The sequence below is a fragment of the Oncorhynchus nerka genome, linkage group LG2 (assembly GCF_034236695.1).
Source record: "Oncorhynchus nerka isolate Pitt River linkage group LG2, Oner_Uvic_2.0, whole genome shotgun sequence".
NCBI lineage: Eukaryota > Metazoa > Chordata > Actinopteri > Salmoniformes > Salmonidae > Oncorhynchus > Oncorhynchus nerka.
This window is the reverse complement of record NC_088397.1, coordinates 55,459,626-55,477,223: the sequence shown is the minus strand read 5'-3', so window position 1 is coordinate 55,477,223 and position 17,598 is coordinate 55,459,626. Positions and strand designations below refer to the sequence as shown.

At 43.6% G+C, this 17,598-nt stretch overlaps 1 protein-coding gene across 8 annotated transcripts in view; it reads right to left on the bottom strand.

Annotated features, from left to right (window-relative positions):
* Positions 1-17,598, bottom strand: part of magi1b (membrane associated guanylate kinase, WW and PDZ domain containing 1b) — a 211,425-nt gene that overhangs the window by 95,484 nt on the left and 98,343 nt on the right. For all 8 annotated transcript variants that reach the window (XM_029674813.2, XM_029674845.2, XM_029674829.2 and 5 more), the window contains exon 2: positions 5,180-5,296. In XM_029674813.2, the coding sequence (XP_029530673.2) occupies positions 5,180-5,296 (117 nt within the window). The remainder of the gene's footprint in view (positions 1-5,179; positions 5,297-17,598) is intronic.

Genomic DNA, 17,598 nt, shown 5'->3' with positions numbered 1-17,598 from the left:
TTGGAGGTGGTGACGGGCTGTGGTATTTGGAGGTAGAGAAGGGCTGTGGTATTTGGAGGTAGAGAAGGGCTGTGGTATTTGGAGGTGGTGACGGGCTGTGGTATTTGGAGGTAGAGAAGGGCTGTGGTATTTGGAGGTGGAGAAGGGCTGTGGTATTTGGAGGTGGAGAAGGGCTGTGGTATTTGGAGGTAGAGAAGGGCTGTGGTATTTGGAGGTGGTGACGGGCTGTGGTATTTGGAGGTAGAGAAGGGCTGTGGTATTTGGAGGTAGAGAAGGGCTGTGGTATTTGGAGGTAGAGAAGGGCTGTAGTATTTGGAGGTAGAGAAGGGCTGTGGTATTTGGAGGAGAGAAGGGCTGTGGTATTTGGAGGTAGAGAAGGGCTGTGGTATTTGGAGGTAGAGAAGGGCTGTGGTATTTGGAGGTGGAGAAGGGCTGTGGTATTTGGAGGTGGTGACGGGCTGTGGTATTTGGAGGTAGAGAAGAGCTGTGGTATTTGGAGGTGGTGACGGGCTGTGGTATTTGGAGGTAGAGAAGGGCTGTGGTATTTGGAGGTAGAGAAGGGCTGTGGTATTTGGAGGTAGAGAAGGGCTGTGGTATTTGGAGGTGGAGACGGGCTGTGGTATTTGGAGGTGGTGACGGGCTGTGGTATTTGGAGGTGGAGAAGAGCTGTGGTATTTGGAGGTAGAGAAGGGCTGTGGTATTTGGAGGTAGAGAAGAGCTGTGCTATTTGGAGGTGGAGAAGGGCTGTGGTATTTGGAGGTAGAGAAGGGCTGTGGTATTTGGAGGTGGTGACGGGCTGTGGTATTTGGAGGTAGAGAAGGGCTGTGGTATTTGGAGGTAGAGAAGGGCTGTGGTATTTGGAGGTAGAGAAGGGCTGTGGTATTTGGAGGTAGAGAAGGGCTGTGGTATTTGGAGGTGGTGACGGGCTGTGGTATTTGGAGGTGGAGACGGGCTGTGGTATTTGGAGGTGGAGAAGGGCTGTGGTATTTGGAGGTGGAGACAGGCTGTGGTATTTGGAGGTAGAGAAGGGCTGTGGTATTTGGAGGTAGAGAAGGGCTGTGGTATTTGGAGGTAGAAAAGGGCTGTGGTATTTGGAGGTAGAGAAGGGCTGTGGTATTTGGAGGTAGAAAAGGGCTGTGGTATTTGGAGGTAGAGAAGGGCTGTGGTATTTGGAGGTAGAGACGGGCTGTGGTATTTGGAGGTGGAGACGGGCTGTGGTATTTGGAGGTGGAGACGGGCTGTGGTATTTGGAGGTGGAGACGGGCTGTGGTATTTGGAGGTAGAGAAGGGCTGTGGTATTTGGAGGTAGAGAAGGGCTGTGGTGTGGTAGGTGAGAAGTCAACAATGTGATAGGAGGAAAGACAGAAGAGGAACTATAGTTATCACGCTGATCTTCTATGCTGTAGCAGCTGATATTTCCCATCCAGGACAACAATAGGTGTTTTGATCTGTAGAAGGGCAGGGAGGGACACCGGCTGAACTGAACCCTGGCTCTGCTAAGGGAAGGAGAGGGGATACAAAGTACATGGCATCATTTAATTAAGGGCATGTTGTCCAGGACTAAAGTGTTTCTCCCATCTAAATCCTATCAGGTCAATAAACACTAATACGCTAAACCAATAGCACTGTCCTATAAGCCAATAAGACTTCCATCCTACTGTATCTGTCAACTTGTGGCAGTATTACACAGTAGAGGTCTCTTCATGGGTCCACCCGAACCAGAATACCCAAAACCCGAACCGAGTCCAAAATGCAAACTTGTCCCTAGGTTTTTGGGTCAGTTCATGTTTGATTGTTATAGGGTCTCGATTCTATGTAACTACAGCTGATAGACCCAAGTGGACCCGGTCATGGCTCTGCATAATCTGTAGCATATTTATTTCACGCTAATAAGGTTCATTTATTAACTTGTAGAAAGATTAGCCAACATACAAAGACCTATTAACCAGATGAGCAACTTGGCTGATAAACATTATTTTTTTTGTCACTCGGGTCCCATTTGGGGTTGGTTATGATTGTTCTCGGGTCCCCATTCTTTTTTTTAAGGATCGATCCAGTCAGGTCCGGGTCAAACTTTGGTCGTGTCTACACTTGACACTTACATGCTATCAGAATACAAAGATGGCATTGAAAAGACAGGTTGTGTTCAGATCTGGCTGACCACTTCAGAAGGTGGTCAGGGATGCATTGTGCGGATTTCTCCTCAGTCTGGAAGCAATCAGGCTGCCGAAAGTGCATACAGTGGGCAACGTCATCAGCACTCTCCAGAAAACTTGTGTTTTGAGGCACCTTTTCATTATAACGTTGGAGGAAATACAGTACGTTCCTAGCGTGTGAGGAATGTGTTGCTGGCCTCATAACTGATAGCCAGCTAGCTAATATTTAAAACAAATATTTTTTTGTTTGGCTAGAGTTATGCTAACGCGTTTGAAATCTCTTTAGTGTTGCTTGCTAACTATTATTATTATTATCATTATCATCATCATCATCATCATCATCATCATCATCATATTTAGCCTATTCCACATTTGTAGAATGCATACTGGCATTTTAATATAGCACGGAAATCTGTAATGTGGACACATTTAAATGTAGGTGTAGATGCATGACTCGTTTAGAATTCCCTGATCAGAACTCTATGATCAGAATCCTAAAGCCGCATGAACTGTCAAGTCTAGACACAGCCTTATTGGACCCGAGAAAACATCTACTACACAGACTAGGATTCATTGACAAAACACTTGAGACATCCCCAGACAAATTTCTCCTCTGTCAGGGTCACATGTCCTCATTGTCACCCGTCCCCTGTCAGTCACCCCACCCCCCTGCTCTGGTCACTGGCCACCTGCTGGGGCCACACTCTGGTCACTGGCCACCTGGTGGGGCCACACTCTGGTCAGCCTTTCAAAGCTTCAGCATGTTAACCAAAGAAGCAGCTGCACACACAGACGCAGTCTGATTACATGAATGATGATAGAGTGGAGTCAAGCATTGTCTTGATGGTGTGTGTGTGAGAGAGAGAGGGAGGGGAGTTTGAGCTGCATGGTTTGAGCACCATAGAGGAGACGAGAGGCTTGAGGAGGATGTCCCCAGTCAGGAGTAGAGCAGAGCGAGTAGGGTTAGGCCATCTGTCACCTCCAGCTGCTTTCTGTCCATTAATCACAGCCTCCTCATGCACACACACAAGTTGACCCATGGACACAACTATACCACCACACACTGACCTCCAGTCTCCAGGGCCTGGAGATGACCAGTGGAGAAACCAAACCACTGCTGAAAATATTCACCAACAGCCAGTGGGAACCAATCAAAATAATGTTCCTAGCTAGGTATTCTTCTTATTACGACATATCACAAAGTACAAATGGTACACCTTCATGGTGATATGTTTCCTTGGTTAACCATAATACAGTTTATCAGGGTGTCAATAAGAGTCAGAGAGAAGAGCTAGGCCTTTGGTAATTAAAATGGCCATTATGACCAGACTAGCACAATCCAGGCCTGTCTGGCTGACATATGGCACACTGGGTAATTCCAATAAAGTCCCGAGGAAAAATCCCCTGGAATACAGATAGCAATTTGCGTGAGAGGGTCATGAATAAACTAATTGAATACCCAATGATGAGAATCCTTAGGAAAAAGTCCTGTTAGGACAGTGTTCCCCCTAGGATTTATTTCAGCAGCAGTGGTTAGTGTGGCGTAGGTGTTTTTCTTGGCCTCAGAGACATTTTGCTGTTTTAAAGCACATTTCCTGCAATTCTACACATTTTGCCATGGGCAGAGAGAACATTATACAGTTTAAAAGCTAGATTTGATATATTTTGCTGAGAAAAAGAATTGCAGTTTTAAAGCTAATTTCCTGCAATTCTATCTATTTTGCAATGGGGCCCCAAGAGAAGATTTGCACTATAGGAGTAGACTTTGATGGTGTATCTGGGGGCATTAGAAAACATGCTTGGATAACAAAGCATTGAAAGAGGCATGTAATTAACATTGTTGACATGCCCCTACTACTCAAGGCCCTGATAATGCAGTAGACCCATTGAATTGTGGGTTGGGTGAAGGGGACTAAAGTAACCTAGCCCAACAAATAAACTATGCTTCATATAACAAATAAACCACGAGAACCCTGCCATGCATTAATGACAAATGCAAAATGGCTGCTGCTAACTACACATCTTTAACCTGATCACACATTATATGTCCTGTGTAGGACTCCTAGTCTCACTATGTACTATGAGTTGATCGAGTTCCTTCTCTCTCTTTCCATCTGTTTGAGTGTCATGGCCAGCTCACGATCACTAGGGAATTCCATCTCCATTATGAGGAAGATGATAATCCCAGCTGCTGTACAAGGATTGGTCCACACAGCTGGATTTAGGTATTTTTCTTAAAACTGCGCTTGTAAGTAAGCATTTCACGGTAAGGTTTACACCTGTTGTATTCGGCATATGTGACAAATAGAATTTGATCTATCGCAATGCTGCACTATCGGTCCCCCCACGTCACTGTGAAACATTATTGACACTGAGAAATATGATACATTCGAAGCCTCAAGGTACCTCTGCATTTCCTTCACACAATCTATACAGGACAGCTGCCCCACAGAAAACAGGCCTGAATCCTTGGACATCATGACATACTGTACAATGTGAGAAAGAATAGGAGTGAAGATGTGCGTGAGGTTCTGATCAAGATGTAGTGCGTTTAATCACTCTGCCTATTGATCGAGTAGAGGGAGAGCCTCCTGGCCTATCGACCATGGGGTGTGCTGGAGCTTCTTGCTCTAATCACATAGTATTGAAAACTAAACATCTGGCTGATTTAATGAATGACGAGAGGGTTGAGAGCATGAGCTCCATATTAATCTGGTTCCAATCGTCAGTGGGAGGAGACCACCATCTACTGCGGTCTGTGTGTTGTCCAGTGCTTACGGCTCAAATAGTAATCTAAGTATTTTTTTATTTTTGAGGGGAAAGAAGCTCCCTTAAAACCTGACAACCATTCAGATGACTAAGAGACATACAGCAACATGAGTATGACCAGCCAAAATCACCAATGTCCAGTGTGAAGCTTCACCAAACAGCACAGAGTCCTTGCAAAGCTACAAAACAATGACATCAAGATGAGGAGGAAGAAGAGAACGACGAGGAGGAGTATAAAAGGGTGTGCTACTCACAAGGCACGGCGTGGCGGTAGAGGTTGTCTCGGATGGTCTGCTGCAGCTCGTGGTCCGGAGAGGACTTCTGGAATCGCTGGCTCAGATAGTGCTTCAGGTCCTTATTCAGCTTGTTTCCTGTAGACAGCCAGACAAACAGGAAGATGTGTGTTAAGTACATCACAACACATCACAGGAATACAGATGCCATGTAACAACGACAAATCCAAACACGGCTGTCGTGTATTTCGAGTGAACGCAACTCTCAGCCCATTTCATCACGTCCATAGAAACCAGTCGGACATGAATAAGCATAATATAACTGAGTAGACTAGACTGATCTCTCTCTATCCATGTTTCTTTCTCTTGGTCTTTGTATCGTCTGTTTGACACTGCATTGCACACCTTCCATAGTCACTCAGAGGGGTACCTGGCTAGCTCCCTCTCTCCCGGGCTGTAGCCAGTCAGTCCCGTCGTCCCAGTGCTGCCTGGTGGCTTAGACCCCTCCCACAGCTAGGCCATCTGTCTCTCAGACACACAGTGGAAAGGCTAACTGTTAGCCGCTCACACAATGCTCGTCAGAGAGAGAGGAGCCAAGCGGTTTCCTCTTGACACGTCACAGCGACACAGTCCTTGGGAGAGCGTTCGCACATGCTAACATATGCTGTGATATGATGAGCACATGCACTACCTTTTGCCATGGACTCAGGTTTTTTTTTTACAGTGCATTTTTGTATACTGTGGTGCAATGATTCAGTGAGCTCAATGACAAAATCCCATCAGAACAAGCAGGAGGACAGAGGGATACTGACCTCCAATAAGATCCATGGTTTTTATTGTGTGTGTGAGGTTCTGTGCTTCTGTATGATGTAGATCCCTCTGTGTGATTGACAGATACAGTGCCTTCAGAAAGTATTAATACTCATGGACTTACACCACATGTTGCGTTACAGCCTGAATTCAACATTGATTCATTCAGTTTTTCTCTCTCACCCATCTACACACAATACCCCATAAGTGAAAACATGTTTTTAGATTTTTTTTTGCAGATTTGTTGAAAATTAAATAAAATAAATATATTTGTAGAAGCACCTTTGGCAGTGATTGCAGCTTTGAGTCTTTCTGGGTAAGTCGCTAAGATATTTCCACACCTGGATTGTGCAACATTTGCCCATTATTCTTTTAAAAAATTCTTCAAGCTCTGTGAAATTGGTTGTTGATCATTGCTAGACAACCATTTTCAGGTCTTGCCATAGATTTTCAAGTAGATTTAAGTCAAAACTGTAATTCGGCCACTCGGGAACATTCACTGTCTTCTTGCCTGTACTTAGCACAATTCCATTTATTTTTTATCCTGAAAAACTCCCCAGTCCTTAATGATTACAAGCATACCCATAACATTATGCAGCCACAACTAAGCCTGAAAATACAGTGAGTGGTACTCAGTAATGTGTTGTATTGGATTTGGCCCAAACCTTACACTTTGTATTCAGGACAAAAGTGAATTGCTTTGCCACATTTGTATTACTTTAGTGCCTTGTTGCTAACAGGATGCAAGTTATGGAATGTTTTATTCCGCACAGGCAGAATTCTGCACTTTCTTCTTTTCACTGTCAATTAGGTTAGTATTGTGAAGTAACTACAATGCTGTTGATCCATCCTCAGTTCTCTCATATCACTGTCATTCACCTCTGTAACGGTTTTAGTCACCATGCTCAAATGGATATTCAATAACTGTTTTTATTTTAATTTTACCCATCTACCAATAGGTGCCAATCTTTGTGAGGCATTGGAAGACCTCCCGGGTCTTTGTGGTTAAATCTGTGTTTGAAATTCAGGCTCTAAAACAACAAAATGTGAGAAAAAGTTAAGGGGTGTGAATACTTTGACAGCACTGTACATTCTAACCACAATCTTTGAATGGTTGGATGCTGCTGAGCCATTTGTCTGGCCTTATCGGAATTAAAACCACCAGATTGTGTTGCCATGGAAACAGTGTGTGCGCATCACTGTGCAGGACTACTCCGCTGGTAAATAAAGCCATAGGCCTCTAATACAATGATTAAGGTAGCAAGCCTAGCACAGACTTCTAGCACACTGCTCTTAGTGTACTGCAATGAAGGCTACTGCACTCATCCACCCAGTCATGTGAGAACCTCCCTCACCACATCTCCTCTCCTGCTGTGACAGATACCAGTCATCAGTGTCACCACTGTGTTAAAGTTAATGGCCTTTCCTTAAACTCATCCTGTTCTTCTCTGTCCTCTGGCTTTTGGGCCCAGCCACTGGAAAGTGTCAATTGCTTTGATGCTCTGAGATTTGTCCCTGCATGAATGATAACATTATTTCCCCCCGTTGAAAACCTCCTACAGCTGTGTGTGTGCCCTCTACCATATGCCTTCTCTGGAAGTAAAGTCTGGCTTTGGCCCACCCTCTCCCATCCAGGCATATCATTGTGTCTTAACCTCTAAAACAGTTTCCCCAGGCCAATGGATAGTCTTAGACACAAACAAACGGGACAGTTCCAGCAGCAGTCTGACCATGACAGACCCGCAGCTAGCCTGCCCGTCTGAACAGGCTGGCACCACCATCAGCACTCCACGATCGTCAGGATGATCAATGGAAACAGGATGCACCCCAGCTCAATTTCGAGTCTCATAGCAAAGGGTCTAAATACTTATGTAAATAAGGTATCCATTTTAGATTTTTAATACAGTACCAGTCAAATGTTTGGAGTGTCCAAAGCTGTCAGGGTGGCTACTTCGAAGAATCTAAAATGTATTTTGATTGGTTTAACACTTTTGTTGGTTACTACATGATTCCATACGTGTTATTTCATAGTTGTGACGTCTTCACTGTTATTCTACAATAGTAGAAATAGTAGAAAATCCCTTGAATGAGTAGGTGTGTCCAAACTTATAACTGGTACTGTGCATTTGGTCAAATATGTTTTCACTTTGCTGTGCATTTGGTAAAACCTGTTTCACTTTGTCATTATGGGGTAGTGTGTGTAGATCGATGAGGATGTTGTTTTATTTAATCCATTTTGGAATAAGGCTGTAACGTAACAAAATGTGGGGAAAAGTCTAGGTGTCTGAATACTTCCCGAAGGCACTGTAATATCGGTGCTTTATCTGTGGAATAAAGACAGATACAAATATGTCTGTGAAAGGCTAATAATATCGTCCGATAACATCGGTCAACAGATTTATCTGTCTCTACTGAAGATGATATCAAACGGCAAACAGGAGCACACACAAACAGGTACATTCCCATACTCAACATACTGTGTGTATACATGTGCACACACACACACACACACACACACACACACACACACACCTCTAGAAAGTGCTTGTTCTGCTGACTTCATGAGTCATTGACCGCAGAGAGCCCAGTGTGAGATGAGCGGTAGCACCACGTCCTTGAGCTAATCACTAATGGCCTAAATAATGTGCCTGCTGCTAGAAGACAAGGGCAGCCAGAATCCCTCAGAGTCTCTCAGCTGGTAGGGACAGTCCATTGGCATCACTACATTATGGGAAGACAGGACAGTCTGTACAATAGCATGACAACAAAGGGACAGTTGACATGGCCTGCTATGTAAGACCAGGTCAATCTACTGTTAGTCTCTGTCTGACACTGAGGATCCTACAACAAGGTCAGTATGCCAGTAGGGCTAATAAGCTAGCTAGACTAGCTTCCTTGTTCCACACCTTAATAGGACACACCCTAACAAACCTGGACCAGATAATGGCCCATTTCGCTGTATCTCTGAGATATCATCAATAAGCCCAAAATGTTCTTCACTACAAAACACAGCTTCAGGACAGCATGTCACCACCACCCTCTCCTTAACTCCACAGTCCCAGGCTGCCAGGCCCAACAAACCACACTGGAGAGAAATAAGGGTAATAGTGAGAGGCAACAGTTGGTCCCCTAAATCCCTCAACCAGATTAGTGAATATATTTCCTCCAAACAGAGCCCTCCTTGCAGATATCCTTAAGCCCCCCAACAGTGGGTAGGGTTTGAGTATGGACACACAACTACAGTATCCTCTGTCTCGTCTGACTGAGCCACCATGTACTAGTGTTGAATGCAGAAATGGCTAATTATACAATGAACTCTTCAGCATGTTCACGTCAAACTTTGTCCTGCTAAGTGTGTCCTCTGGATAGCCTAATGAAGCAGGGTTAACGACAGGCTCATTAATCAATTAAAGGAGCAGCAGTGGGATGGAGCTAGGCTACATGGAGGATTTATACCTTGACCCTAACCACTGGTCCTAGATCAGATATATTTCACCACCCGTGATTGCTAAGGTTAGGATCAGGGATAATCTGATACTAGATCAAGGCCTTCATTACCAGCAGCTGAAACTCTCCCTAAGCGTTAGTCTCTGCTGGAACACCGAATTATACTGTTATTTAATGAGAGAGAGTTGTCACTACGCTAAAGGCATGGTCACCAGGGCCATCAGGGCTCCCAGTCATTCTCCTGGTACTGATTTACCTCATAACTGCTTGCCTGTTACTCACCACTCTGACAGACAGAACATGCATCCCGTTCACAAAAATGGCTCGCTCCTACAGACAGTGATTCACATGGCTTGTTATATAAAGCAGGCATTCAGTTACTGTTCAACTGAATGGTAGAATGGGCAAAACAAGTGACCTGTTATATAAAACAGGCATTCAGTTACTGTTCAACTGAACGGTAGAATGGGCAAAACAAGTGACCTGTTATATAAAACAGGCATTCAGTTACTGTTCAACTGAACGGCAGAATGGGCAAAACAAGTGACCTGTTATATAAAACAGGCATTCAGTTACTGTTCAACTGAACGGCAGAATGGGCAAAACAAGTGACCTAAGCGACTTTGAGCGTGGTATGATCGCCAGTTCCAGTATCTCAGAAACGTCCGGCCTCACAGAATAGTGCGACAAACAAAAAACATCCTGTCAGCGGCAGACTAGTGAGCAAAAACAGCTCGTTGATGAGAGGTCGAAGGAGAATGGCCAGAATCGCGCAAGCTTACAGGCAGGCCACAAACAGGCAAATAACAGCACAGTACAACAGGTGTGCAGAACGGCATCTGGGAACGCACAACTCATCAGTCCTGGTCACGGATGGGTTATTGCAGCAAAATACCACACCGGGTTCCACTCCTATTTGCTAAAAACAAGAAGCGGCTCCAGTGGGCATGCGATCAGCCACACTGGACAAAGGAGGAGTGGAAATCATTGCCTAGTACCGGTTCCTGTTGCGTCATGCTGATGGCAAAGTCAGGATTTGACGTAAGCAGCATGAGCCCATGCCCCATCCTGCCTGCTGTCAACGGTACAGGTCTAATGGTGTGGCGAATTCCTGGCACACATTAGGTCCCTTGATAACAACATTTGCAATCCCTGAATAATTCAGGCTGTTCTGGAGTCGGGGGGGGGGGGTCCGAGTTGGTACTAGATGGGTGTACCTAATAAACTGAGTAAATGGTCTCAACTATGAATGACAAAACATGCACCATACTTATTGAATTATTGAGATAGTGATAAGCACATTGTAAATAAGTGTACTACTCTCTTCCTTTCTTTCTCGCCCTTCCTCTAGGCCTGTGTCTGTCTCTCTACTTACATCTCTCGGCTCAACACTGCCCTCTGCGTTCCACTTCATTAGACCTCTCTTGCGTCACCACTGGGCCCTGTCGCCATGGCAACACCAATGGGATTAGCATGCATACTGCAGTGGTGACAGATAGCGAGCCTGGTCTGCTGCCCCCGGCTGGACCACTGGAAAACTACAAACACATCAGGCCACATCAGGACTGCTGTAGCGTTCCTGACACAGTTTTTCTAACGGGTTTCTGGTACAACTAATGAATATCTGCTAAAGTATCAGGTGCACACTACTACCTCCACTGAAAATGAATCATTGTATAGCTGACCTGAAACCACACACAAAGGGATAATAATATCATTGTTCATAACCACACACACACACACACACACCTCTTTTCACCAGGGGTGATTAATCAAGAGACAGGCAAGGGAAACACAGCCCTATAATCAAATATTCTATAAGGATCTAAGGGATTAAGCTAGTGTAACACTGCCCCGCCACACACACACACATTTTATCTACACCCAATGGTCAAATGTGTAGAATATGGGGGGGCGGGGGATGTGGGTACACAGACCCACGAGCCACTGCGGCCATCGTGATTTCATATATGTTTTGTGGCCTTCACCCCCATCAAAGTTGCCCAACCCTGGTCTACACTGAAACACACAACAAATGGCTGCTGATATACACAGCTGTATTATTGATGGATTTGTTTACTCTGTTGGGGGAAAATGTAGTCATAGAATGTCACCTTAAATCCAAGACCTGGGATGGAGAGAGAGAGAGAGAGGGATTATCATTTCTAGCTTAAATGACTTATTGTTTAACTGAGGCCACGGGCACACAACACAGGCCTTGGATCAGCAGATGAGGAATGGCAAACGTGACAGAGTAATTTATAGGTCGCTATCAATACGCGTCACAATACATTGCAATGTGTTTGATTTGGCTGCTCGGGGGAGGAGACCCACAGCTCCGCAAAAAAACAGTGACAACTATAGTACATGCTGTTTTCAAGGGATTGTTAAATAAATTGTTAGAGCTGCTTTGTTTTAATATCATCACTATCACTTTTTATTGATGATATCATTTCAGATATGTGAGGGTAGCCTATTCATTTGGCATGTAGCTAGATAGCTAAGCAAGCAACATTTGCCTCATTAGAGATTATGCTTTTGGAATGAGCTTGACATCGTGATTAAACACTTAAAAACAAAAGGGGATAATGTTAGCCAACTTCGCTATGTAAGCCTATGTTGGTTGGGGGAAAAAGTACATTAGGTCTCCTTACCACTATGTTTAGCCAACTGTACAACGTTTCTACCAGTAGCTTGCAAAGTGAACGTTATCAGCTAACAGTACATCTGCAAATGCACCCTTTTGATGCTTGACAGGCAGAGCGCCCACAAAGGAAGGAAAATTAACCTAAACCACTTACACTTGTCAGGAATAGTTCCCTTTTATATCACTCAAATATCCAATTAACGGTGGCAAATATTGAGAGATATCATCAGGCTAGCTTCACGTATCTGAAATGACATGATCAATTCCTTACATCAGCCGGAAGCTGTTGCCGAGAGAGGCTTGGTATTTACCAGTGGAGAAGGAGTGCATGGCAGTCAAGTGGTCTTTCGATTCGTTCAGGTACTCTCTCTTTGGCCGGAAGTTCTCAGTGGAGATGGACCACGGCACTCGGCAGTGGATGGACAGGATAAAGGACTCCAATGCCCACATCCCCCACTGGTACCTTTCCATGCAGCCATACAGGTTCACCATCAGCTATGTCCCGGGAAAGGACAATGCCACGGCTGACTTCCTTTCCTGCTGGCCTGCCAGCTGCACTATACACATAATGGGCTCTATTTTCGGCTGGCGTTAAGACGGTGCTAGTGTCAAACACACGTTAGTTTGCAATTTTGTCATGTAAAAACTGGCACACTGGCATTTTCCATCATTAACACCAGGTTCAGCAATTCACCTGTCTTATATCAGCTCGCTTGTGCTCAAATGGGTGGTGTGGTAATATTTGAGGTGTGTCCCTAAAAACATGATCCAAAGTGCTAGTTTCGTGCAGCACTAATAGAGATATTTAAGATCAACCAAAATATTTTATATATATATTTTATATATATATATATATATATATATACACACATACACACCCTACTCCCCTCCTCTCAAAGTTTTTTTTTTGTCTGCCCAATACAATCGCAAAGTAGTCTAGACCAGGTATTTCCAACCTGGGATACGCCAAATAAAAATGTGATTCACATAAAATATTTTTTTTAAATTAAATTATATTTTCCAATGGGGCTATACATTTGTGTGATTTTTTTTTCTAGCCTGATTAGCCTCCTTTCACTGCCAAAAACAAAATTAAACCATCTAGTGTTCAGAGAAATAACACAATGTCAAACACAGGTAGTCTAGTCAAATAATTAACATCCAATCACATTAACCGTTACTCTCTCGCGGGAATTCCACTAACGGTCCGTATGTAGCCAAATATAGCTGCTGCTCATTCCGTTTGCTCGAACATTGATAAATTATTTTAAAAAGTAAGGCCCGCGTCCATAGAGACACATACCAGCTCTACTGGTAGTACTGCTACTACCAGCAGTACTACACCTGCACCTGTCGATGACAAGTTGTTCTGCTTCCACGAGCACATCCAATGCTAGCATCAGTAATTCTACATTTGTTGTTAGCCCAGCTAGCATGGACACTTACAGTTGTGAATCTGATGCAGCCGAAGAGCTACTGCCCCCTTATGAGCGAGAATTAACACGACTTTCGTGTAGTAAGACATGTATAAAAGCAACAGATACCATTAATAAGAATGGGCTAGAAGCGTCTTATTTGGTGAGCTGCCGAGTGGCTAGGACAGGCAAGTCCCATACTATTGTGATTGACTTAATTCTTCCTGCTGCCGCGGATATGGCTGGGACAATACTGGGGGAAAAAGCAAAAAAAAACTATCCAGACAATGACCCCATCAAACAACACTGTTTCACAACGCATCAGTGACATGGCAGATGTTTTGAAAGAATTACTGCTTCACACACAAGCCAGTGAATTCTATGCTTTACAACTGGATGAGTCAACAGACAACACTGTTGACACGAGCCTGGCGCAGCTCCTGGTATAGAGCATATTTTTTAAGTACTGAACAGCTTTGCGATATCAAATGGACTTTGGTGGTGTTAGTATCCGTACTGATGGCGCAAAAGCCATGACAGGGAGACATAGTGGAGTGGTAATGCGCGTGCAAGCAGTTGCTCCCGACGACACGGTACACTGCAGCATCCACCGAGAGGCTCTTGCGGCCAAGGGAATGCAACTTGAAAAGATGTTTGTGAAAACTTTTTTTAAGCAAGGCCCCTGAACTCCCGTGTATTTTCTGCACTATGCAATGCTATGGGCAGCGACCATGTAACGCCTTTACAACATACAGAAGTGCGCTGGTTATCAAGGGGCAAAGTATTGACACGTTTTTAAAAAAATTGAGGAACAAGCTTAAAGTTTTCTACACTGACCATTTTCACTTGACTGACCTCTTGCATGATGATGAGTTTCTCACACGACTGGCAAAAATTGAGGCTATGATTAAGAAGTTGGAGCTCTTCTCTGTCTGCATTAACAAGGACAATGCATAGGTCTTTACATCATTGTATGATATTTTGTGTGCAAATGAACTCAAGCTTACGGACAATGTCAAATGTGATACAGCGAAGCACCCGAATGAGTTGGGTGTGCAATTACACAGGTACTTTCCCCAAATGGATGAGACAAACTGGATTTGTTATCCCTTTCATGCCCTGCCTGCACTCCACCTACCGAACAAGAGAGCCTCATCGAAATGGCAAAAAGTGGTTCTGTGAAAACTGAATTTAATCAGAAGCCACTGCCAGATTTTTGGATTGGGCTGCGCTCAGAGTATCCTGCCTTGGCAAATCGCGCTGTTAAGACACTGATGCCCTCTGCAACCACATACCTATGTGAGAGTGGATTCTCGGCCCTCACTAGCATGAAAACTAAATACAGACACAGACTGTGTGTGGAAAATGATTTAAGACAGACTCTCTCCAATACAACCCAACATTGCAGAGTTCTGAGCATCCTTTCAATCACACCCTTCTCATTAACCTGTGGTGAGTTATTCACAATTTTCAATTAACAAATAAGATTTTATATGCAAGATGGTTAAATAAAGAGAAAAATAATTGATTATTGTTATATTATTATTTGTGCTTTTGTCACTTCCCACAAGCCGGGCTGTGACAAAAACTCTCATTCTTATGTTTAATAAATGTATCATATAGTGTGTGGCAGGCTTACAATGATGGCAAAAAACAACATATGAGAGTGCGCTGATCCTGGTGCTAGAAGGGGTACGCAGCTGGAGGTTGAATGTTTGAAGGGGTACGGGACTATAAAAAGTTTAGGAACCACTGGTCTAGACTGTCAATAAAGGGTTTGGCTCCCGAGACAACTTGGATATACATCTTAATCACCAAAGCTTTATTAAAATATCAAGTTTGAGGAGTAAAACAGTGAGCTGACATTCCTTTGTTTATCTATGCATTGTAGGCAGGCCCACATTATTTTAGCCATGCAGGTCTCGTTTTGGATGTGCATAAAACCCTCCATAGTCTGCTTTGTTTTAATATTAAATGCCCAAAGGGAGCCATTTTTGGTGCCTGTAAGCCTGTAAGCCTATTTAAAACAAGTTGTTTCATTTGGTTTAGAATTTGATTAGAATTATTCGTTCTCTTTTTAGGCCTTATCAATAATTAATTTAATCTAGCTTATTAAATGCAATTTACAATAGGCATAGTGAATTCCAAGAATAACAACAGAAACTATAGTCTCAACAGCCAATTATTGCAGGATATCAGTCACAACAGCCACCAGTATTTCAGTTCTCAAAGCATAGCACCATTTGCCTTTGAAGCCATGCAATTACTTAGAACAATGTGGACTGCAAATGGGTTGAAGTTAACGTATTTAGCAAAGATGGTATAGGTCTACATTTTGTTATTTCATTTCTGTAAGCCATTTAACAAACGATTACAGACTGACATGCTGACCAGACCGGACACGTCGCGTGCGCGAGCATCGAAACATAATTTTAGAAATCCATGTTATTCAATTATTGCACCCACACTGTTCGCCTGCGCCAACGAGCGTCTGCGATGCCAAGGGCTAAAATAGAAGTCAGTTCTATTTGTGATGCAGATCGTGCTGCAAGTCCTGCCTCTCCCATCCTCTCATTGGTTTATAGAAGCAGGTACCCACGTGCCATCTCCTCATTGGTTATACCCACGTGGGTGATTGAAAGACAAATTGTTTTGCCAGTGGTCGTGTTAATACTATGAAGGTGTAGATGACGATCACCATATAAGTTCAAAGATGAAAAGGGCTGGACGGAGGAGAGATGACTAGAAACGATTCGGTTGGCCGTTTTATGTGTGGATTAATTGCCGGAGTAGAAGACCTTGTGCATATTAGGTAAAATAACTCAATGTTTATATCCCAGGACAAATTAGCTAGCAACAGCAAGCTAGCTTAATAGGACAAATTAGCTAGCAAGTGCAAGCTAAATAGCTAAATTGCCATACATGTTTAATGCTTTTCGACCTGTCCCCAAATTAATGACATTGGTTCAGAGTTTGTTTTGATATTTTAACCTGCGTGTCGTGATCGCGTTTGGTGTAGGGTGGCGCACACGCGCAGGCGGTTTGGGTTCCGTGTAACATTGGTTGATTAGTTGATTCCAAGGCAATACATAAACTGAAACACCCATATGTTTTGCCATGCAGCACGTTCTGATAGGCCCTTGAGAGGCCAAGCCTTGACACACCCACAACTTGTTTATTCATCAAAATACAGCCCTTTTGCTCCAAACGTAGCAAGTGCGCGGATAACTGTGATTGTGAAAATAGTACAAATATTTCTTACACACACCTTAACCTATAGCGCCTGCCCGTAGATTTACCGTTGCGTACGGTTTGTTAAAATGGAGCCCAATATATAAATGACGAGCGACAGAGATTCTTTCTTATATCCCACATATATAACTTTATTCCAGAAATAAAGTTGAACATTTGCCATCATTCTTTCACAATAACCAGGTTTCCACCCAACCACTTCATGAATTAGCTGATGAATGGGCCAAAATGCACCCAACGTATTGTTGGAAGCTTGTGGAAGGCTAAGTTTGACCCAAGTTAAACCATTTTAAAGGCAATGCTACCAAATACTAATTGAGTGTATGTAAACTTCTGACCCACTGGGAATGTGATGAAATAAATAAAAGCTGAAATAAATCACTCTACTATTATTCTGACATTTCACATTCTGAAAATAAAGTGGTGATCCTAACTGACCTAAAACAGGGGATTTTTACTAGGATTAAATGTCAGGAATTGTGAAAAACTGAGTTTAAATGTATTTGGTTAAGGTGTATGCGAATTGGACTACGCCCAGGGTTTCTGGGATGATGGTGTTGATATGAGCCATGGCCAGCCTTTTAAAGCATTTCATGGCTACAGATGTGAGTGCTATGGGGCGGTGGTCATGTAGGCAGGTTACTTTGGCGTTCTTAGGCACAGGGACTATTGTGGTCTGCTTGAAACATGTAGGTCTTACAGACTGGGTCAGGGAGAGGTTGAAAATGTCAGTGTAGACACTTGCTAGCTGGTCAGCACATGCTATGAGTGCCTGAATGTTGACCTGTTTAAAAGGTCTTACTCACATCGGCTACGGAGAGCGTGATCACACAGTCATCAGGAACAGCTGATGCTCTCATGTATGGTAC